Below are 22,805 nucleotides of genomic sequence, written 5' to 3'. Positions count from 1 at the left end.
GACTCGAAGTTAAGATCAGCTCAACTATGTCTAGCAGTTTGAATATGAGAACTTATTGAATCTTCCAGTAGTTATGTTACATATGCTATGGAAGCATTAAAAATATGTTTGTTCACAGTTTATAACTTTATAATCCAGCATTTGAATGAACAAATTTTAGGATTGGACACAATACAAATATAGCTGCAGACATAAAAATGAAATGTGTATGTGTATATTTCTTTCAGACGTCTGAGGTGAATGGAGAGCTCTCTGTATCAGTGAATAACAACAGCATTTGAATCCAGAAAATATAGTTCTTATGTATGACAGGGCGTAATTTATTTTATAACCTTCTCTTTGTGTACATATACAACTGTCTAGATGTTCTAATTCACAAATGACACTATATGTATTTGCCAATTCTGGAAATGGTGGATGGGGGCTGCATAATTTTCATTTTAGTCCAGAAATTTATACAGTTATTTCAAAATACATTCCATTCTGTTTTTTACTTGGTTAACATGGTTTCCATGTATACATTTTAGCTTTGATTTTCTTTATTTTTTTTTTGCCATTTTATTTCTTCCATTCAGGTCAGCTATGCTTTTATATCAGATTTTGAATATGACCTTAATCTATAGGTCATTGTTTTTTCTTTGGTATTTAAAGCAAAGTTAGTTTTATTATGCTTGTTGCCCTGTCTTTTATTTCCAAAAGAGATCTATTAGTGTTGTTAAGATAATAGCTTGCAGTCTTTTATGGAATCTTTTTAATTGATCTGTCTCATAGGCGTGATATGTATGAGTTTGTATTCTTTTATAACACTTATCCCATTAAAAACTAAAAGCAAATTGAAGTAATTGTATTGGTCTGGGAATTCCTTTTCAGTATGCCTGAATTGACACTGTTCATGTTTTTATTTCACTGACCATTTTTTTTACACTAAATTTTTCTTTATACATGTTTCAAACTTTAACAGTTACTCAGTTTTCTGCTGTACTTTATGTAAGTGTTCGTCTTTTAATTAATTCTGTTGATGCTGTCATGTTGTTCTTGTATCCTTTTATTTTTTATTGTCATGTATGTTATTTATGTCTAACATGTTAATTGTGTTCAGAATCATAGATTTAATGTCTGCCTGACATGTCTTCGGAATCACAGATATTATGTCTAACGTGTCAGAATCATATATGTTATGTCTGTTTAAGATGTCACTTGTCTTCAGAATCTTAGATTTTGTCTAACATCATACTCGTGTTTAGAGACCGGACTAGTTTTTAGATCCCTTCCCACATTTTCTGAGCAGAGGTGCTGCTTGTTTATCTTAAAAGACCTGCTGCTTCTATGATACTGAATAATCACATTTTTTTTATATCAACCTTTCTAAAATGTATGTTATAGTGTCATTGTCTATTAATAGTGCTGTAGCCTTTTTTTTAGGTGTTTTTCTGTATGACTTTTTATTCATCACATTCTTTATTTAGTGTCTAGTCATCTTTCACCTGAGTCTTTAGTCTTTTTTAAGTTCCAAGTATCAGACCACCAGGGCAGGACACAAAGTAGTTGCCAACTAAAAGGTACTGTGCTTGAGTTTTTACAAGAAAACATTTCTATGTGAAATGAACTGGTTCCTGTCAATGTCTACCCAGTGGGTTTGCAGTGATTCTGGTGCTCTAGTTCAACATAGTGACCTGGCAGTTGTGGTACTAGATAATTTAATAAATTGATGCCCTAATGAGAGTAGGTTCAAATCCAGTTTCCTTTATTTCCCATTTTATATTTCTTGTTTGGCAGTGTAGAGCACATCCAAACACATTATTTATGGCTATTCTGGCCATTTATTTCTATGAATACGTATAACCTTGGCAGTTTTTACTGTTGATTTGCAGTTTTTTACTTGGCATCATGATGGAAAATTATACCATATTTTCCAGAATTTCCTGTTTGTGCTGAAAATGACTTTGTTATCTGTCATGTTCATATGATTTCAGAATTCCACTTCTTTACATGCCAGATATTTCATGAAGGTATCCTTGATCATAGTCCTTGTTACCTGTTTGTCATTTTACGGTCAGTTAATTTCCTGCCTTCCAAAGATGCCTTGTTAAGGGAGGAATGACTTCAAACCTTTATGGCTCAAGAACTGTCTTTTTGCTAAGATCAGGTCCAACACTTTGGGCCAAATTTATCATAGGTCTATTTTGCTAATTCATGTCTACTTGTCCTAAGGGCAATCAATGTCATAATCAAGGTCATACCATGCTCATCAGCAACGTAAAAACACCATACGTACAAACTAAATATCAAGCCCGATAGCTCAAGCAGAGAAAAATAAGACTAGTAAGTCATAGAAAGCTTTAGCTAATATGACTGGAACAATTAAATCATTCCAGAAATTGAAAATTCATGTTACTAGTTACTCTGATGTTCCTACCCACAAACAAGAGACTAGGAGTTAGAGTATTTTATGGTAGAAAGGAAATATCAATTGGGTTGTGAAATGATTTAATTGGGTAATTATACACAAGCTTCCATACCTTATGCATCAGAAGTGTGGCTAATTTTCATGGATAATTCAACCTGACAATCAAACTAAAGGTCTCTACTATTGGCAAAAGTTACAATACTCCAGTCTTGAAGGCATAAAAATCCCTTGGTCACTCACCTAACCCTTTACTTGCCCATTGTAATTCTATGCTTCATGGTTAAGTTTAGGCTAATTAAAATTCCAAGTCCAGTTTAGCCCAAGTAGGTTAACACATAAACATGTCTTGCAGGGATACATACAGGCTGGTTCCAGGTAAACAAATAATTGTACTTGCATAACCAAATAACTTATGATTACGGTGCTGCGGGCGTGATCTAACCCTACCTCTAAACTAAGGATAAATCAAGGTATTTGTTTGAAAATTTTGTGATTTATCATTGAAATCTATTATACCAAGCTTTCACCTTTTGGCAATGGCTGAAGTTTGAATCAAAGATGTCAACACAGAAATTCTATTAATGTTTAGCATAAAAACATACATGCTAAAATTATGCCCCCTTTTTTAGAATCTTTACAGGGACTTTTCTCTGCAAATATTCTAAGTCTTTGATATTAATAATATCACTACCTCATTAGATGGCATTGGATGTCTATAATGTCCAGTAATAAAATTCTAACATATGAGTTCCTTTTCATTCAATGAACTGATTTTTTTTTACAAGAACTCAAGTGACTTAATTATGAACATACTAGTGCCATACACAGCCTAAGGCTTCAGTTCAAAGCAAGCAACTAAGTAAACACCTTTAAAATGAGTTGCTGCTAACACAGAAGGTGACAAATCCCCCATGGGTAATTTCCTACTTCCATAGGGGGTTACATTCCCTCCTGGCAACCTACTCGGAATGAGTGCATTGGTAATCATTTGGGGTTTTATTTACTAGCCATTTCACACATTCTCGGGTTATTTGAGTCCTTACTCTTGATGTTCAGTACATCACTGTGGTTGATGTTTCAATGCACTGGGCCTGTGAAAACAATTCCTTGAATATAATTTTTTGTCTTACTATATTTACTTCACAAAATTCCTTAGTTACACTTCTTTCAGTATGATCAGAAATTGTATGTAACATCTCTGATAACTGAACTTTTGAAAAATGCATACTTAGCAGGCATTTCTTTCACAATTTTAAGTGTAGCATCAGGCAGTCATAAGACTGATACCCTGCAGCTCCCAGTCTCTTACAATACCACGCTGAACCATTTCATAAGAACCTTGGTGTTCTTAATCTCCCAGTGAACTTCAAACTACTGCATTGTTCTTTTTGGAAGTAGTACCAAAGTGTAACTGTGATTGTATTATTTTTTCCCCCTTACTGTGAGCATGCCTCCCAAGGAGGATTTGTTGATAATTTCTGGATTGGACACAGACTATGGCAAGTACCAAATATTTGTGTTATTTTTATTTGTATATACTTTTTGTAATTTAGTTTTTTCAGATTGTTTTGTTTAATATTGTGTTAGATTTATTACATTGTATTTAGGGCTTGAAAACTGTTGCTGTACACTAATGGTCTAAGTGGATTATGATAATTCGGATTGCAAGCCAAACTTATTCGTTTAGCTGAAAGTATGTCGATTTTGTGGTGTCCATTTTTTGTGCCTTTTGGCTGCTTGCTCTCAACCCCCTTTCTTGTTCTTGTCATGCTGGATAATTTATATGGAAAGCATACTGCACTCCATAACTCCCACTGTATGAAAAGAAAACATGTAAACCCAACAGTTACTGGGCATTTGTATATTATCCTACCATGAGCCAGTTTCCCTTAATACCCTTGACTTCTAATTTTATACATAAGGAACACTTTTACTTAATTTTTATAAGTTTAACTTTGCATCATAATTTTTCGTTATCACAGAAAATGACAGCACCATCAAAGAAATTGCATTTGAGGTTAGTTATAGCATTTGTCAACGTCCAACAAAGACAAAAGAGAACGTGAACCTTCATGTTCATACTTATCTAAGTTGTTGAAAAGTAAAAATGGTGGTATTTATTGAAAAGGAAATGTGTAAGTGGTAGGGTAACTGTTATGCTGTCAGCAGACTTTTCTCAATTCAAATACGTTTGTAGATATCGATTTGAACTGAAGCAATTGGCTAAGTAGGCCATGAGTCGTATATGTGGAAGAAGTATTTATAAAAATGAGCTTTACCGGATATACCTTGTTGTATCTGAGTGATAGAGTTCATTATGGATTAATTTACAATAAGAAAACAAATAATATTAAAGTATACACTACACTCCAAGGACCACTCTTTTCAGAAGACACAAAATTTTCTTTTATCTTTTCTATATCTTTGCTCTCCTTGAACTTTTCTTTCGGCTTCCTGCATTTTATGGAGGTCTATTTTTTTACCTTGTAGCTTTGTCTCTATAGCATTTAGTGTAGCAGTATTTCCTGTGTGTCGATCCCTTGATTCTTCAATTTTACTGATTTCTCTTTGTAACTGCTTAATGTTTTCACCAAGTTGGTAATTCTTTCTGTTCAAGTCTTTAGTTGTGTCTTTCTGTAAAACTGATTTGCTCACATTCATAACAGGTCTTTGTTGGAATTCATCATCACTATCATCTTCATTACCCGTAGCTGGAAAAGTAAAGGAAAATAAATTGTATTAAGCTATTCTAAACATGTGGATGGTAAGCTGTGATGAAGCATCCAAGCACATAAGATTACATTCTGCATTTTCAGTCAATACAAAACATTCTCAATTTGTGGCATTACAATTAGTATTCAATGCTTACCCTTTCCACTCAATTTCTTGTTGATTATGTCAAATACTGAGGTAGATTTTCGCAGTCTTTCTGCTGCTTGTGCAGATTTCGCTTCCTCCTTTCTTTTTTCCCTCTCCAGCCTTTTCTCCACTTGTAATAACTCTTCTCCATTTGATGCCTCTCTCAGCTCCATACAGCGATCTGTTAGGCGAGCAAGCAAGGCAATGCTTTTATTCCAAAAAAAAAGAAATTATGCCTAAAAATGTAAGTATGACATTAAATAAAACACAGCCCTACACTTCAGCTCAAAACAGAGATATATGAACAATATTTTGTAAAAAACAGAGATCCCTCAAGTTTGACAAGGCCCTCAAATCTCATTTTTATTATGAAGCTTGGATTTGTCTACTAAATTCAAGTTTCTGTAATTGAGTTCTTTATTCTAAGTTTTTTCAATTTCCTGAGATGTTTGTAACCTTTTTACCCCTTGCATTGCTTATTGATTCTCCTTTAGTGAAAATTTGTTCACTTGTATGGTTTCATGAATGTTCATTATTTTTTGCACAGCACAGGATGCTTACATTTTGGCCATGTTCATTTACATTTGAATTGTAGTAAAGAAAAATAATTTTACAGAAACATTAGCAATGCTGTAGTGACAATTGCTCAGAAGAAAGTGATCATAGTAATAATACTGTTGTTATTAATATAAAATTACCAGATGAATAACTGAATAAATAATCATGACTAAGAGTAAATTCAACCTCTATTAAAATTCACATTAACTGAACTGACATCACACTAATTTGTAATCACATTATATACTGGACTAATAAACTGAGGAAAAGCAAAGAACACTGACATACTCAACGATACACAACCAATATGAACAGACTCAGTAAGGACATGTATCTCCTTCACTTGGGAATACTTACCACTTACACATTGTAAACCTCTGCTCCATTTAACTAGTAAATTAAGAGCAAATGCAATCAATAATGTATACAAGGTTCAGCACATAAGAAACCCCCAACTACAGACACCACCCTACTTACAAACAAGTTACCTTCCAGAAGGCTGTTTGTATGTTGAAATGACAAAATTTTTAATCAATTTGTATTTTTCATTATTAACAAACCTGAGGTCTGTACTCTTCATGCCTATTTAAATACAGTATGATATAAAATCAAAACAATACATTGTACATACACTACTGTATGTACAGAATAGGCACACAAAACAAAATCTGAACTTACCAATTTTAATTTGCAATCCCGTTTGTCTGTAACTGAATATTTGTAAGTAGAAAGTTCATAAGTAGAGTGGTGTCTGGACTTTATTATATGTATTCATGAAAATTATAAATTTACTCGACTTAATAAAACAATAACAATACATAAATATTCACTCTACCTAGAGAGACTCCTTGTGGGTATACATAAGCCACCACAGGTTCTACTCTTCCCTCTCCAGATGGGCCTAAGCCTGTGCCCACGATGTATCCCATTTTCTGCATTAGCTTAGAGCCAATACCCTAGAAATAATACTTTTTAGTTAGTGGAAAACAGACAAAATATGATACATTTATGTAAATCAATGCAATTAAAAATTTACTGAACCCTTTGACCCCGGAATAGGGAGCAGGACATGCAAACATCTCCAAACATTGGTGAGCCTAAGAGCAAAATGTTACCAAAACTCAGAAGAGAGAACGAGGCTTTGTCACAAAGGACGAAGAATGCAAAATTACAAAAAGAACTCAATTGAGGAAGTGTAAAGGGTACCTCTAATGTGTTCCTCCAATACAAAATGATATTGTTATGATACAATAAAGTTTCATACATACTTACCTGGCAGATATATACATAGCTAAGACTCCGTCGTCCCCGACAGAAATTCAAATTTCGCGGCACACGCTGCAGGTAGGTCAGGTGATCTACCGTCCTGCCCTGGGTGGCAGGATTAGGAACCATTCCTGTTTTCTATCATATTTTTTTCTCTTCCACCTGTCTCCTTGCGGGGAGGCTGGGTGGGCCCTAATCGTATATATCTGCCAGGTAAGTATGTATGAAACTGTATTGTATCATAACAATATCATTTTCATACAATCAACTTACCTGTCAGATATATACATAGCTGATTGGCACCCTTCGGTGGAGGGTAAGAGACAGCTACTATATGGAATAGACAGGTAAACAACATATGTTGTAGGTATAAATAAAACCTTGGTTCCTACCTGATAGGTGGTAGACTTCGTGGGTGTTTGCCCAGTAGTCTGCATCACCTCAAGAAACTTTAGCGAGATATGTGATCTATGGCCAAGAGTTCTTGTGGGTCTGCCGAAGGGGTCTTATCCACTTACTCGGCAGAGCCTGAAAGGACTTTGTCAATGGGTGCTGATCCACTTATATGACAATACACCTTATGAAGGAGCGCAACACCGATCCCGATCACCTGATCCTAACACGAGGGTTCGCGCTCAAATTGGAAAGAGTTATCCCCACACTCCTTTCAAAAACCCCAATAATTTCACTAAGTTAAAAAACTTTAACTCAAAGTTAAGGATCAGTGTCGGCTCCTTATCCCAGTAACGTCGTACCGCAGAAACGTATAAACCAAAAGAGAAGGATCTCTCGTAGGTTAACTTGACATCCTTTGTGTAATGAGAAGTCAACACAGAGTTGCCTCTACCGTACAACACAGCTAATATGTCTTATATGACATATTGTTATGTAAAGAACAAGAATTTGCAAAAGCGCGCACTTCCTGCGCTTTTAATTCTCAGCTGTTTGAAGGAATCAAGTCACTAATGAAGTGCTTAGGAGATCTCCATGTTTCAAAGAAGACCAGGGCTTTCTTGAAATGGATCTCACCCGACTGAAGCCTGAAGCCTGGCAGGAACCTCGCGCCTGGCTGGTGCTTCGCTCTTGGTTGGCGCCTAGCGCTTGTCTGGTACCTTTCGCTTGACTGGCGCCTCGCATCTGGATGACGCTTCGCGTCTTAGCTGGAGATTCGCGCCTAGAGCCTGGCTTGCGCCTGGCTGGCTGCTCGCGCCTGGCTGGCGCCTCGCGCCTCGCGCCTGGCTGGCGCCTCGCGCCTGGCTGGCGCTTTGTGTCTGCCTGGCGCCTTGCGCCTGGCTGGCGTCTAGCTCCTGGTTGGAGTGGCGCCTTGCGCCTGCCTGGAGCTTCGCGCTGGCTGGCACCTCGCGGCTGGCTGGCACCTCGCGCCTGGCTGGCGTCTCGCGCAGGTTGGCCGCTTTGTGCCTGCCTGGCGCCTCGCGCCTGGCTGGCGTTTCGCGCCAGGTTGGCGCTTTGTGCCTGCCTGGAGCTTCGCGCCTGGCTGGCGTCTCGCGCCCCGGTTGGAGTGGCGCCTTGCGCCTGCCTGGAGCTTCGCCGCTGGCTGGTACCTCGCGCCTGCCTGGCGCCTCGCGCCTGGGTGGCTCCTCCCCACTTGCCGGAGCTTCGAGCTTGGTAGAGTCTCGAGGATGTCTGGCAATGTCCACATCGGACACTCTTATCTGTCCTATATGTTCGCATCTAGCGCATCTGTGTCAGGTTGTAGGCCCGGTCTCTCTCTCATCAGACAATGACAGTGTTCTTGGGGCTGTCTGCAGGTTTCTTCTTCCTTACTGACTGTGTCAGAAAGGTCTTGAGTCGCCTTCTCAGTTAATGAACGAGAAATGTCCTTCACTACTGAGAAGGGAACAAAAAAGTCAGACAAAGGCGAGTACGAGCGCTGCCCTCTGAGCGTGGGAGACCGCTTTGGTTAAAAAGACACTATATACTGTCCTCTTTTTAAGAAGACCTGCTCCAAACAAAGAGGAGATCTCAACCGAGCCATCCTGATCCGCTTTGTCTATACAAGACAAAAATACACAGAAGGACTTCTGGTTCGAGTCCTTCAGAATCATGGGCTTTCTTGGACATCACCCCAAGGGACCAATCTAAGAAGTTGAAAACTTCCAATACATGAAAGAGTCCCTTGAGGAGATGGTCCAGTTCTGAAATGCCCCAAGTTATACGGGCAGAGTTCAAACCTTGTCTACGTGAAGCGTCAACTAAGGTCGAAAAGTCCGCTTCTGACGTAGACGGAAGAGAAATACCCCTATTCTCTCCCGTCTGATATCAAATGCCTCTTTTACCAGCTAGTCTCGCTGGAGGCATGCAGAAGACCGTTCTAACTAACACCTTCTTCAAATGGCGGGCTTTCATTCTAAGAAAAAAAACGAAGATTTCTTCGTCTTTGCACTCGAGAAAGAGAGCGCGGAGAAGGAGGAGAGGCAGGAGTCAAGTCGTCTCCATACTCCTCTAGAAGCAAGGCTGTCAAAACATTATAGTTCGACAGTCCTTCTCTTCCTTGAAACTCCTCCTCCGAGTTTACTTCTAACTCGGGGTCTAGATGAGTCTCCGTTGCTAATTCAGTACGTCTTTCCTCTGGAGGAGACAAACTCCTAAAAGGAGAGGGGCTAAGGGAATGATATTCCTTCCTCTTCCCCGCTTTAATAGTCCTGGAAGGCGCCAACAGCCCAGGCTTCTCTCCATAAATGGATGACGCTTCCCGCTTGGATGACGCTCTAGTCAGCCAAGCGTCCTGGCTGACGCCTCCCGTTTGTGTGGCTGCTGACGTCTGGATGACGCCTCGCGCCTGGAAGACGCTTCGCTCTCAAAAGGCGTCCTAACTGGCGCCAAAATTTTGGTTGGAGCCTCGCGTCTAAAAGCAGCTTTAAATGACTATTCATGTCTTGACGACGTCTCCACGTCTCTCTGGCGTTACGTGTCTTCCGTAAGATTCTCCCGATCTCGCTCTCGAAACCGAAGCCTCTGCGATATGTTTGGAAGCTTCACGTCTGCATGACGCCTCTCGCTTCGCAGGGGAGAGAGGACGAGACTTCTTGATTGGAAGCGCAACGTCCTTCCTACGAGGCGCTAACACTCCCACCAAAGAGGCCAGTTGCTCTTGTACTGGCAAGATAATCTTCCTTGAAGCTTTTCCCACGTCATCTTCAATCGGGGGAGAAGTAGGAAAAGGAAGCAGTCTATAGGAAGCCTGTTCGTCTTCTCCCACAACTCTTCCCAATAAATGTTAAACATGTTAACAGTTATTATCGTCGATCGAGAAGGATCTCTTTGTTAACGCGAATAGGAGCGTAAAAAGAGATTCTCGATGCTCTATGCGATATGAGAGTGTCGTGGAAATGGCCTAAGTGATTAAATGGGTAACGAAATCAGGAACGAATCTTGCCGTTACCGAGCTTGGTGTCCGAGAGTCTACTGGACTCCTAGGTTAATAACTCGCTAAAACGAGAAAATCTTGGATGGTGCTCTTGGCTCACTGCGCCAGGCTGGCGCTTCTGGCGCAAATTTTTGCGCCAGGCTGGCGCTTCTGGAGCATTGCGCCAGGTTGGTACTTCTGGCGCGTTGCGCCAGACTGGCGCTTTCTTCTAATTCTTTTTATGTTATGTGCCAGAACAGCTGTGCCTTTATGGTACCGACATCCTTTCACATGTTAATTCCGTTCTTAGTAGGAAAAAACTTTATATACGTAGTATAGTCCATTCAGGGAAACAAGTTCTGTCCCAAAGAGAATGTTTCCCATCCGACTCATCCATCTTCTTCTGAGCAGGTACTCTAATAAGCTATGCTTTCGTAAGCCTGAGAGCATTACATAATATAATGTTCTGCTGCGATAGAATCCTTTAATAATGTTACCTACGGTAAACCGCATTGAAAGGTTGTACTATCTCTCTTATTGAAAGCTTCTTAGCAAAAGGCATACAATATTTATTTATGTTAGCTTAATTATCCCCTCAATCCGAGGTTAAGACCGCGATTGTAGGGGAGAGATACGGAAAGTATTCCCTCCCGCAGGAGAGAGAGAGATTCGCCCGACCGCTCATGACTGACACCTACATGGTACTGACAGTAACTTGGCATATGGCGTTACTGCGTTGGTCTCAGGCTCTCAGCGAAAGCAGTCCCCGCTTACTCTTCCAGAGTTGCCAGCTACTCCAATTAATAAAGGAATTTAATAAAATTTTATTATCGAACTTCAGGAAGTTCTTATTAAAGCATATTTAAGCGAAACAAGACTTCGATAAATCTAGAAGCTAAGTAGGTGTAGTCTTAACAATCCCTTTAAGCGTAGTCCTTCCTAGGAAAGACGTAGAAGGATACTTGTAATTGAGTTGCACAGAAAAGAAGAAGTAACTACGGTATGTGTTTATGAATTGACCGTATCGTATTCTCATACAGCAGAAACTCTACTACCTTCTACTATCTTCGTTCTTTTCGTTAATAGAACGATAGAAAGAGTATATATATACATATATATATATATATATATATATATATATATATATATATATATTATATATATATATATATATATATATACACATATATATATCCTTAAGGAACGAAGTTAATCAAGGAACTCTTTAAATCTTCGTGATTTCTTCATAAATCGCGGAAGAGACAGGATTCCTGTTTCATCACTAGGGTTTACGGAAAAGGAAGTAGATATTTTCTATCCGCCATCATACCCAAACATCGATGAGATCTTATTAAGAAAAACTCCCAAGCTCTTGCCTCCTCATCAAAACGAGGGAAGAGCATGGATGAAGGAGAGAGTCCGCATTGAGAGGAACTGCCTAACAAAGGAGTCTTCTGAATAATGAAAAGGGGCTTCTCTTAGTATCAGAATCCTTCTGACAAAAGCAACGGCCGCCTGTGCGACATCTTGCACATTTGCCAGGGGAAAGTTGTTCAAGTTAAAATTCAAAGAGGAGTCTCGCGACTGACCTCTCTCTCTAATGAAGATTTTTGAAATCTTCTGACGCCTGGCGTCTGGATCCTTGCTCCTAGCGCCTAGCGTCTGGATAGTTCCGCGCGCCTGGAATGTTCCGCACGCTAGAAAGGAGACTCGCTCCTGGAACGTTCCGCTTGCGTGGAAGGTCCCGTGCGCCCTAATAGATCCGAGCGCCTCTAGTCTTGTTATACGAGCCTCTTGCCGAAAAACGTTCAATGGAAGCATCCTTCTGATTGCCATTCTACTATAAGGCTCCTTAGTTAAGCCGCCTGTTTTCTCTTTGAAGGGGCGCCTTGCGCCAAGAAAAAGTTCTGGAACGTAGGGCTCTCACTCAGTTGCTGGAACGCGCTCGCGTTTATCTGTATGAACGAGGCTCGCGCTAGTCTGATGGAACGCGGCTCGCGCTAGTCTGTTGGAACGCGGCTCGCTGCTGGCTGTTGGAACGTGGCTCGCGCTAGCTTGCTGGCTGGCTCTCAGCCTCTCGCTCAGTGAGTCAGTGTTCTCTTATTCAGAGAACGAGCCAGATCGTCCGAACTTGTAACATGTACATTCTTCGTCTTTTCGGATGTAAGATGAAGAAACGGAAGACAGACGCACTTTTTAAAGGCTGCCTTTGCAATGGCTATCCCTGGCAGTCTGGGACGTATTACAGATCCCGCCGAGGGAACGCCCGATCGGTGGGGATTCTCCATACCTCCGTAAGGCTTTCGACTTCCTTCTCCTCTGGGCTTGTGAGTTTGGAAGAGGTCTAGGCCTGAGAGCGAGACAGAGCCGATCGAACGCACCCATCTACTAATTAGGACGCCTTTCCAATGGCGAACTTGGCAGTCTGGACGATCTACAGATCCTGCCGAGGGGACGCCTGATCGGTGGGGATTCTCCATAACCTCCGTAAGGCTTTCGACTTTCCTTCTCCTCTGGGTATGTGAGCTTGGAAGAGGTCTAGGCCTGGGAGCGAAACAGAGCCGAACAGAACGCACCCTCCACTGCACTAACAGTAAAATCACTTCTTACCTTTCAATAGCTCGTATTTAGAGCTACCTTCCTTTGTCTTCAAATTGCAATATGAATTTGAAGATTCTGTGAAGTAAGAAGAGATGTGATACCACACTACTAGTAATGTTAATGCTCTAACTGCTCGTTAGTACGAGAGCTATATAAACTTCTAAAGGAAGCGTAACTATTCTTTCCTTACATCGTCAAGAAGGAAGTTAGCTCAATCAATTCTAACATTTACTACACGTTATTATGAATAAATATTAAAATTTTCCTTCTTGCAAACTAGTGATTGTCTACCGAAAAGTTCGGTAGTTACACGTAAACAATTCTTCGAAATTTTCGAAGCCAAAGTTATCAAAACAAATTAATATGCGTATGCCGAACCAAAGATCCAGTACTTCCCTGCAAAAGATAGCCCAGAAGATCGATGGCGATGAAATCCAAAAATCAAGTCAGGAGGAACTGCAAACGTTGTTTACATTCCAAGCGACAGAAAAAATATGATAGAAAACAGGAATGGTTCCTAATCCTGCCACCCAGGGCAGGACGGTAGATCACCTGACCTACCTGCAGCGTGTGCCGCGAAATTTGAATTTCTGTCGGGGGGGACGACGGAGTCTTAGCTATGTATATATCTGACAGGTAAGTTGATTGTATGAATTACTCAATTTGGTCAGTACTATACATTATACGACCTATTACAATAAACTGCAATAACTTCCTGAAAAATTACCATCAACATTTATGAAAACACAAAGTAGAGCTTGCACTAAACCTTGCTCCAAGAAACTGATGCATCAGTCAGTCTGCTCCAACTTTTATAAGTGTATTTCAAAGCTTAACAACCTAATTCTTCCAACCAATTCAATTGAAATTTCACACAATTTGCTCAGAACTAGTTAACAGATAGACTTGGTGTTATGGTAATTACAAAATTATAAATTGCATTAATTACAGCAATTAATTTGAGTGGAGTATGTATTTTATCTTAACTGAAAGGGTAAAACAGAAAAGGGTCACACAATGGGATTTCTTGGCTAAAATTCATATACGTAAATAATTTATTGTAGCCACAGGTTAACAAGTAAGGCTTTTCCTTCTTGAACGAAAATTAATGGAGAGACAAAAAGAGAAAGGTGGAAAACCCCCTTTCGGTACCATCGATACTACACCACAGGCATACTACAAATGTTGCTCCTTACGAGGAATCAAAGAGAAAACATAAACTTGCGAGTCCCCCATTTTTCCACCTTCCTGTCTACCCTCTCCTAACAATTTATTCATAGTAACTGTGAGGTTTTCCTCCTGTTAGACCTTTCAAACCACTTTCTGTCTGTTTCAATTTCAGTGCTGAATGGCCTCACAGGTCCCAGCGCTTTGCCTTTGGCCTAAATCCTATATTTTAATCTATTCTATGATGGGACACTTGACTACACTACCTCCCTTGAGATATCAGTATGATTAGTCACTGATAGCTCTTTAGGCCTAACATGTTTGGAAGGCTGATAATCCACCACACCAATAAATATCTAAACATGAACATAGCTATGATACCCTTTCCTTTTTACCAGGACAACGTTTCTGTGAAAGTGTAAGTATTCACCTATATAACCCTCAACACATCCTTCATTATTATTGATTTTCTTTGAGCATAATTCTTTAAAATATAAAATAATAACTTAGAACTGATGAGTACGTAATCCCTTCATTCTGACGTGATGAAAACCTGTGGATGATGTTTCAAAGTCAGGATAACTTAAACTGTCATTTACAGTCCATGGGCTACAGGATGAGGATAAAACAGGGTAGAAAGAAATACATGAAAGGGAGCTGGGACTGATAACAAAGTGAAAATCTACAAGAGGATGCAAAAGCCCTTCAGTAATTCCCAATTTGCCACATGATGTACTCTGCTGGTAGTAACTACCTAAAAGGAGATAGTTTACTGGCATAATTTTCAGAACCATATTTCATACTGAATGAATTTCTGTAACATCCTACAGTCAAACTTCTTACTAAGTCTGTGATCACCAGCTTTCAATTTAAAAGACCTACCAGCTATGGATTGCATTTTCAAAATATAATAAAATGGCTTTAACATATTACACTGTAACTACGAATTGGAACTTCACACACAACAAACTAACTGAATAAAAAAATCTACATACAACATAATTTACAGTACCAAGTGTATGACTACTTACTGTTGTGTACTTTTCCCAGTCTCCAAGGCGCTGAGTGAGTGAACACTGAAACCAAGTGTTTGTAGGGACAAAGACACTTCTTTCGTCGTCACTGTCATCTTCATCCGTCATTTCTTCATTACCAGATTTGATCGAACTCTCGTCTTGGTTCCCCTCTTTTCCAGAATCAGCTTCCTGAAAAATTGAAAGTCTAAGGTTTATAAAATTGCAATTCATGTTAAACAGAACATAAATAAACTGAATACTATGATAAATTTAGTGTTACAGACGTAACTGGTAGGTATGAAGCCAGGTCTTATGTTAAAACTAAACATGAACATTCCTGTATTGGCAATGATTAAAATTACCACTGAACTAAATTTAATGAGTTGAGAAGTTAGGCTCCAGCATATAGGACATAACTTTCTCTCATAGCATATGGTAACAAAGTACCAATTGCCCTCATTTTTTGCTGATTTTTTCTTCATGAACATTACTGTGCAATATTTTGGCATAAAAATTAGTTTAGAAACTAATGTACAATTACCAAAAAATCTGTAGCTTGGTCTAAAAATCTGCCCAGGAGATTGTTTTTAGACTAATAAAATTTTCATAAATAAGTATGTATCCAGTATGTATCCATAAAGATTTAAGATTTGAGAGACAAAACATTTACACTGAAGTGCTTCAGGCACTTCTATGGCAAGACTGCTAAATAGATGATTGGTAGCCCGACCTCACTGTCTGCCCCATCGTCGCAAATCAAGGGTATCATCTGCATTGCTTGCACCTCTGCTACTTTCTTGCTCTTGTCATACTTCACACAAAATGCTGATCTGTCTTCCAAAATGTCCTGAATTGTTGCAGCTGCCCATAAGTCCTCACTATACTGGACTAAAACCCTGCTTCCAGGCTGTAGGTCTTCATACACTGGCTCGCTATAACAAAAATTATGTGATGCAAATGGATGTAAAATAATTTCACAAAATATGTCATTTATTTGCATATAACACTTAATAAACCAAAAGATACTGCACATAATTAAAAATGCCATATTTTCACAATCTTCCATACAAACATGAATCAATATTTATTTGACTGACTGCAGAGTGTTATCTGGTACTGCAATGCAGTTGTCTAATCAGACTATGTATTAATAATGATAACAGTTGTTCTGAAATGACAAGGGTCATCAAAGCTTAAAAAATTACTCTCTGGATAAACAGGAAATTTTCCAAATACATCTTGTAAGCATACAAACCATACTTAATATCCCCAGAATTATAAAAATTATTAAAATATGTACAGTGAATCAAAATCAGATATGCAGTTTGCTACTATTAATATTATTATTGCAGTACATGAAACCTATTCACATGGAACAAACACACAGGGGCCGCTGACTTGAAATTCAAGCTTCAAATAATGTTGGTTTTAACCTCCTACTGCAGAAACCACAATGCAGCAGTAACTGATCATGATACAGCCAGTGATTTTTCATCGCCCTGGGGGAGACACGCACCTGCGACATCTGAACGGCATGCCACAACACTAACCACCATACCAGGTACTAACCCTTATTTAAGGGTTACTAGATGCAGTACACACATTCTCCCGATTTAAGGGATGGATTACAATTTGACAAAGTCTACTCCTAAATTGTTGTAATCTCAGTGAAACTAATGGTTCTTAAAATAAGGGATAAAGTTCCTCATATCACACATAACAGTTTGGGAATTAATTAATTAATGAGTAGGAAATGTTCACAATGATTCCTTTATTCTCTTTTTTTTTTTTTTTTTTTTTTTATTTGTGAATTATGATCAACAGCTTGGGCTGTCCTAATTTTAATACACATTTCATCTATACTTGTTTTTATCATATAATATATGATTTACTCATGGAATCTTAGTGTCTACCATCTCCTGTGACAGAAAATATGCTTGCTTCATTGAAACAGCACATATAGGGAAAGACTTTCTGAAGAGATATTCTCAGAGGAAAAATAGTGACTTTTGTGATTAAATGTACATTCCACAACACATTAAAAGGACAAAGTCCCATGTGACTGCACCAGCTGGGTTGGAAGTTCCATCTAGGGAAATTGTTTGCAAACGTTCTCTAGGATTCTTTGTGTTGAATGATCTTTGTCTTAAAAAGAACAATTAAAGAAGGCCATCTTACAAATGGTGATGTTCATGTAAGGACTTCAAGCATAAACCTATAACCCACAATACCTTATGAAAGTGATCTCTTTAACAAGGCAAAAATAAACTAAACATCTACAGATCTTGGCACTGTTACAAAGAAGTAAAAACAGGTATGCTGGAGAGAGTATATATGTAACCCCTAAGAGAAATGCAACATTATCAAATATATAATTGATAGTGATTCACTACCTGTCTGAGTCAATTTTGCATGATCCACTTTTTCCCTTCTCTGATAAGTAATAAAAAACATGTAAAACAATGGGTATTGTATTTGTGTATGCCTTCATCTCATTTCTATATTAAATGAAGTGTCCTTGTGCAGAACATACATACCTGTATTCTCGGATGTCAGAAACTTCTACAATTTTGCCATGAGAAAATCGACAGGCATCTTCTGAATATTTACAGCGACCAGAGAGAAAGAAGCGGCACGTCAACATTTCCATACTCATCGGCTGCACAAATAACACCCGCACCTAGGAAAAACCCAGAGATTTTGCATAAGATACAAAATAAAAGAGCTTCATAAATATAAACCATCATATTTGTGTTCATGGAGTTTGTATTTTGGGTTAATCTTATTAGGATCAACCCAAAAATATAAACGCATTGTTTACTGTCGTAAGTTAGTTTACATGTATTTAGCATATATTTTATCCCATACCAAAAATAAATTCACTAGCCTTTTAACTTGCAAAGTTAAGCCTCAACATAAAATAATGCTGACCAGAAAAATGGCAAGTTTCGAGCATTAATGCTGTACACTAAATACCTTCAATACAAATAAGCTTACCAGAGGCATTAAATGATATTTCAAACCAAATGGTGCTCAACGTCCTATTTCCTGTCTACATACAATGATATGATCTATAAATATTTTAAAAGTCACATTCTCTTGCCAATAATGAATCCACATTAAGGTTTACTAATATTTTAATAATACTGGATCTATCTAGAATAGCTACTTTTTCACTATAATGAATCCTTAAATCTAATAAAATTAACTATGGCTGAAGGCTTCCATTGTACCTTAGGGCTATCCAAATCGATGTTACCATCCTCTTCCTTCACAATACTCAGAATGAGAGCATTGTGATACGAGTGTCCTCCCCACTTCTCTACAAACGGACATCGGCATTTAGTCCCTTCCAACCCCTCAATATATTGCTTGGAATATTTTGTTTCCTTTTCTTCATCATCTCCTGTGAGTTCTGCTATTTCCGACTGGAAAAACAGTGAAAAGTATTAAGTAAATAGAAAAACTTTATATACATGTGCTATTATTATACTGTACACAGAATCTCTTAATAAAAAAGAAGACAATCTATAATCTCTGAAAAAGAAACTGCAAAACATCTTAAATTACATAATTACAACTATTTCACTGAGGTATCTCCACTGAGAACAAAAATTTTTTTTTTATTTTATAAGAATTTGATGAATAGAAAAAGTAAGAAAAGTTTTGTTTTTCTTATACACCCTATACAGTTCTTGAATTTGGGATAACTGCTGACCTGAGAATGTAAGTTATTGCTGAGAGTACAATGTACTAAATATATTGCAATTTTGTATATACTGTAAAAGTCATTCAACTTATCAGATAATATTGGAAAAATTATGCTTCCTAACTAATTTGATTAACATCAAGTCACAGGCACTCTCTTGCCTGTTCTCTTTCAGGGCGAACTATGCTGTGATGTGTTATGGCTAAAGGCTTAGATTGTACCTTGTACAGTATTTCACTTTGATTGATGCTTATCAGTTTTTCTAAATAGAATTGTTTGAAAAGAATTTTTTGATAAGATATATATTTACAGGAATAGTCTGTGTGCATGACATAACATATCCCTTCAAAATTTTATACAGAACATTTTTAACTTCATCAGTCACCTGAAACAATGCAAATTCGTCGTCAATATCATTGTTTTCCGATGCAGATGTGCTGCACTTTCCATTCTTTATTTCCTCGTCTTCTTTTGTATTGCTTTGCTCATCTCGTACTGGTTCATTACTTGACTGTTGATTCAACTGCTGAAGTGTTAGGTCTAAGAGCTGCAGCAAATTTTCTTGTAGTTCCAAAAGTTGTTGTTTTTCTTCTGCACCAGCACAAGCTAAGGCTTCTTCAATCTGTTTCAGCTGAAAACATCATGAGAAGTAAAATTAATTTTCTGTAACATCATCCAATTATGCTAATTTGATATCTCAAACTGAAGAATGAGTAAAACTACAGTACCATATTTCTATAATGCTTCAGATTTTTATACAGCTCAAGTATTTGTTTAGACTTCCTAACATTTTTACATTAAAGTTATTTAAAGAACTTTGTGAGCAAATGACTCTTGGTACTATCTGTACAAGACTCTCTAAATCTAAGTCTAAAAAGATTAGAATGAAGTAACCCACCTGTGTTTGGTACACCTCTATAGAGGCACACAACTCCTCAGTTGACATGTCTACTGTAGTATAGTATTCTTTTAACTCTTAACTTGGATTCATTCTGTTAGGATTAAATGACTTCTAAAAACCATCTCCCCTTTGAGAAGTGGATACATCTGGGTAGAAAAACAGAAAAGAATATTAAATTCTAAAGAAAAAAAAAAAAAAGTCTCATTGATACACACAATTAACTTACAAAAGACTGCAATTTTGTAATCTTTATTGGCAACACCATTTCATGGTTTCTAAATTATATTTTTTCACTGGATCATTTGTGAAAGAAGTGATTACTGAGGGGAGACCCCCTCATTAGCTGCACTCTGATTTCCAACACAATATTGTTTGTTTACCACTTGCAATATTTACTTAGGTTATTTGTGCAATAATTGAAGAGTAGATGCTGTGGCTTGCTGTCACCACCCAGCATCAGGAAACCATTGCATTGTATATCAAAAGTGCAGGAAGAAATAAAAATTCAAAATGCAAGTAGCTAACATATTCTCTTAACTTTGTAATATCCATAGACTAATTGTAAGATGAGGAACATCTGTAGAGGTAAAAAATTTGTCTTATTAGAAATTTATGTATTAGTATGAAAGGATATCTCTGTCAAGCATTCCACAAGAACGAATAGTTTTTTTTTTTCCCCTTGGGTGTGAGAAATATCCTCAAGCAATTACTATTATTATTATTTCATATTTCACAATAGGCCTAGTCAAAGGGTTTTAATTTGCATAGATATCATTACATCAAGTGGTGAAATATGGATCTGCAAATGACAAACTGGCTATTCAGTTTTGTCTCACATGACTGAGTTATCAAATACAGTATGCCCTGTATTGGTATCTGATGGTAAGGGTCAGACCACACCACGAGTGAAAAACAGGAATGGCAGCCTACATTAATCTAACTTCTAACCTTCAAAACATGATTTGGAATGTTGAGTTCCATATGATATATAGTGTGGTTACCTACTCTATAGTACTTATGTAGAAATAGTAATGTCCTTGACATGGGAGGACACTTTCTCCCCTCTAGGGTCTAACCTGACCCTAAAGCTTTGATTTTAATTGGGGTTTGTCACCACTGCTAGATCTGGAGGGTTGTAATTGGTTAACCAAGTACTATTTGCGATAGAAATACATAACAATTTTACCAGAATCACATCAAGACCTAAAAAAATACCAATTTTAAAACTGAATTTATGAAATAACAGGGAACAACTGGCAAAAGCCTCTTTCACTGAATTAGGCGAGTGCTCTCTAAAACTGGGTTCGGTTAGTTTGACTATATCAAGTTCCTAAGTCTAAATTTTCCAATGTAATTTACTGAAGCCTAATCTTAACCCGTTTTACATTTTTGGATTTAGGGTAAAAGGCCGAGCAGTCACCTCTCTCGGAACGAGGCCACTTCCTGAAAAAGCACTTGAATTATGCCATCATTTTGTAATTTACGAGAAAACACTCACTTCGAGAGTACTGTAGAGGTCTCAGTGTGCTGTCTGGATGGGCCACAACTCTTGACTGATGCTCAAGGCAGAGAATTTAAGTAATTTTTCGGGAAGATGGCCTCATTCCAGGACTGGAGGCTGCTATGTCGCTGCTCGGTCATTTGCTGTATGTACTTAATATATATTATGGTGTACACTATACAGAAAGTAAAACACAAGCAATATCTAACATGCCGTAAAAACATTGTTTTCCCCGTCTTAAGTAGACCTTCGCTGAGTGGGGATAAAAATTGGCTCCTTTTTTGTTTTCATATAAATAAACAAAAGGATAAAAATTTTAGTAAAATACTACAATTTATGTTTACAAAGGAATAGATAAGGCCTGCTCTCCATGACTCAGGTGTCCTATGTCAGATTAGGGTATGGGGCCCCTGTCAGATACGCCATAGGCCTAATGCCCTAGGTTAGGTTAAGGTTCATCCCTAAAACCTACCCTAATATACTCAGTTACGTTTCCCACACCCATAAACCTAAGTTTCCCACTGTGGTCGCCGATTATGTTAACGAAAGTGGGCGAATATAGGCCTATTAGGCTAATGACAAAGTGAAATTTATCAAAATCAAAACCACCCAGAAACATGTACCTAGGATTTTAAAAACAGACTCGGCCGTGGATATGAGAGATTTATATACCTAAAATTCTACGAGAAAATTCGCTAAATTATGTGACAAAGTCATATGAAAATAAAGAAATATAGTAATATATAGCCTAAATAAATAAAAACATAGGCAGCTCTAGGGTACGTCTAGAGAGCCTTGTAATCACAATCGAGTCGACGGATCTTCAGCTTACCTTTCTCGAGTGGAATCCCGGATAATTTTAATTCTAATGGTTAAGGTTATACCAATTAACGAAAATAGCTTTTGAAGAATTATCTAACATACAAAAACAAACTATTTCCTGAAAGTTGTTTACAAATTGCTCTTCTTCTTCTTCTTCTTCTTGCAATTGTTCGACGGCAGACTTTACAAACGGTGCTCCGGTTCGGTTGTCGGTGTCGTGTCCCGCAAATTCCTTCAATTCACGCATATTTAAGACCATTTCCATAATTCAAAAGCAGTCGATAAGGTAAAAGAAGTGCCATAGATGAAGTAGAAGACCAATCCACGCCGAAATAAGGTTAAAATAAGGACGAAAGGTAAGCTAATTAGGTCTCGGGTGACGTTTACGGTCGAGGTGGCCGGCGATAGTATTTAGTTTTAAAGCTGTTTACAACCTATTTTGGGTATTACTATTTCCCTAAAGTCTGTACGAATATTAGTTGAAACGTAGAACATGATTAATCGCAGCATTATAAGATTCACCCGTTAAATTTCACATGAAGAATGAAAATTCACGCGTAGCTTAGCGCCATGAGTAGTACCGGGATCAATGGTGACATTGTCAGTATAGGCCTAGCTATAGGTTGACAGG

At 38.1% G+C, this 22,805-nt stretch overlaps 2 protein-coding genes across 4 annotated transcripts in view; one reads left to right on the top strand and one right to left on the bottom strand.

The window, feature by feature from the left end:
* The window catches only part of LOC135195738 (centromere protein L-like), a 57,478-nt gene extending 53,222 nt beyond the window's left edge, over positions 1–4,256 (top strand). For both annotated transcript variants that reach the window (XM_064222184.1, XM_064222185.1), the window contains exon 11: positions 228–4,256. In XM_064222184.1, coding sequence (XP_064078254.1) covers positions 228–281 — 54 coding nt within the window. In that variant the 3' untranslated portion in view covers positions 282–4,256. The remainder of the gene's footprint in view (positions 1–227) is intronic.
* Positions 2,471–22,354, bottom strand: LOC135195737 (zinc finger CCCH-type with G patch domain-containing protein-like). 2 transcript variants are annotated; one of them, XM_064222183.1, is made up of 11 exons: positions 22,185–22,354; positions 21,350–21,495; positions 19,849–19,997; positions 19,336–19,581; positions 18,475–18,669; positions 17,779–17,921; positions 15,972–16,173; positions 15,257–15,430; positions 6,660–6,780; positions 5,277–5,447; positions 2,471–5,118 (listed from the first exon to the last, which is right to left on the bottom strand). In XM_064222183.1, exons 3-11 carry the CDS (start codon positions 19,894–19,896, stop codon positions 4,793–4,795), a joined length of 1,626 nt encoding a protein of 541 aa, XP_064078253.1. In that variant the 5' UTR covers positions 19,897–19,997; positions 21,350–21,495; positions 22,185–22,354; the 3' UTR covers positions 2,471–4,792. The 2 variants fall into 2 exon arrangements, with proteins under 2 accessions (XP_064078253.1, XP_064078252.1); XM_064222182.1 differs by lacking the exon at positions 21,350–21,495.
* Positions 22,355–22,805: the final 451 nt, after the last annotated feature.

Source organism: Macrobrachium nipponense, chromosome 16, assembly GCF_015104395.2.
Source record: "Macrobrachium nipponense isolate FS-2020 chromosome 16, ASM1510439v2, whole genome shotgun sequence".
NCBI lineage: Eukaryota > Metazoa > Arthropoda > Malacostraca > Decapoda > Palaemonidae > Macrobrachium > Macrobrachium nipponense.
This window is presented reverse-complemented; position numbering and strand designations above follow the sequence as displayed.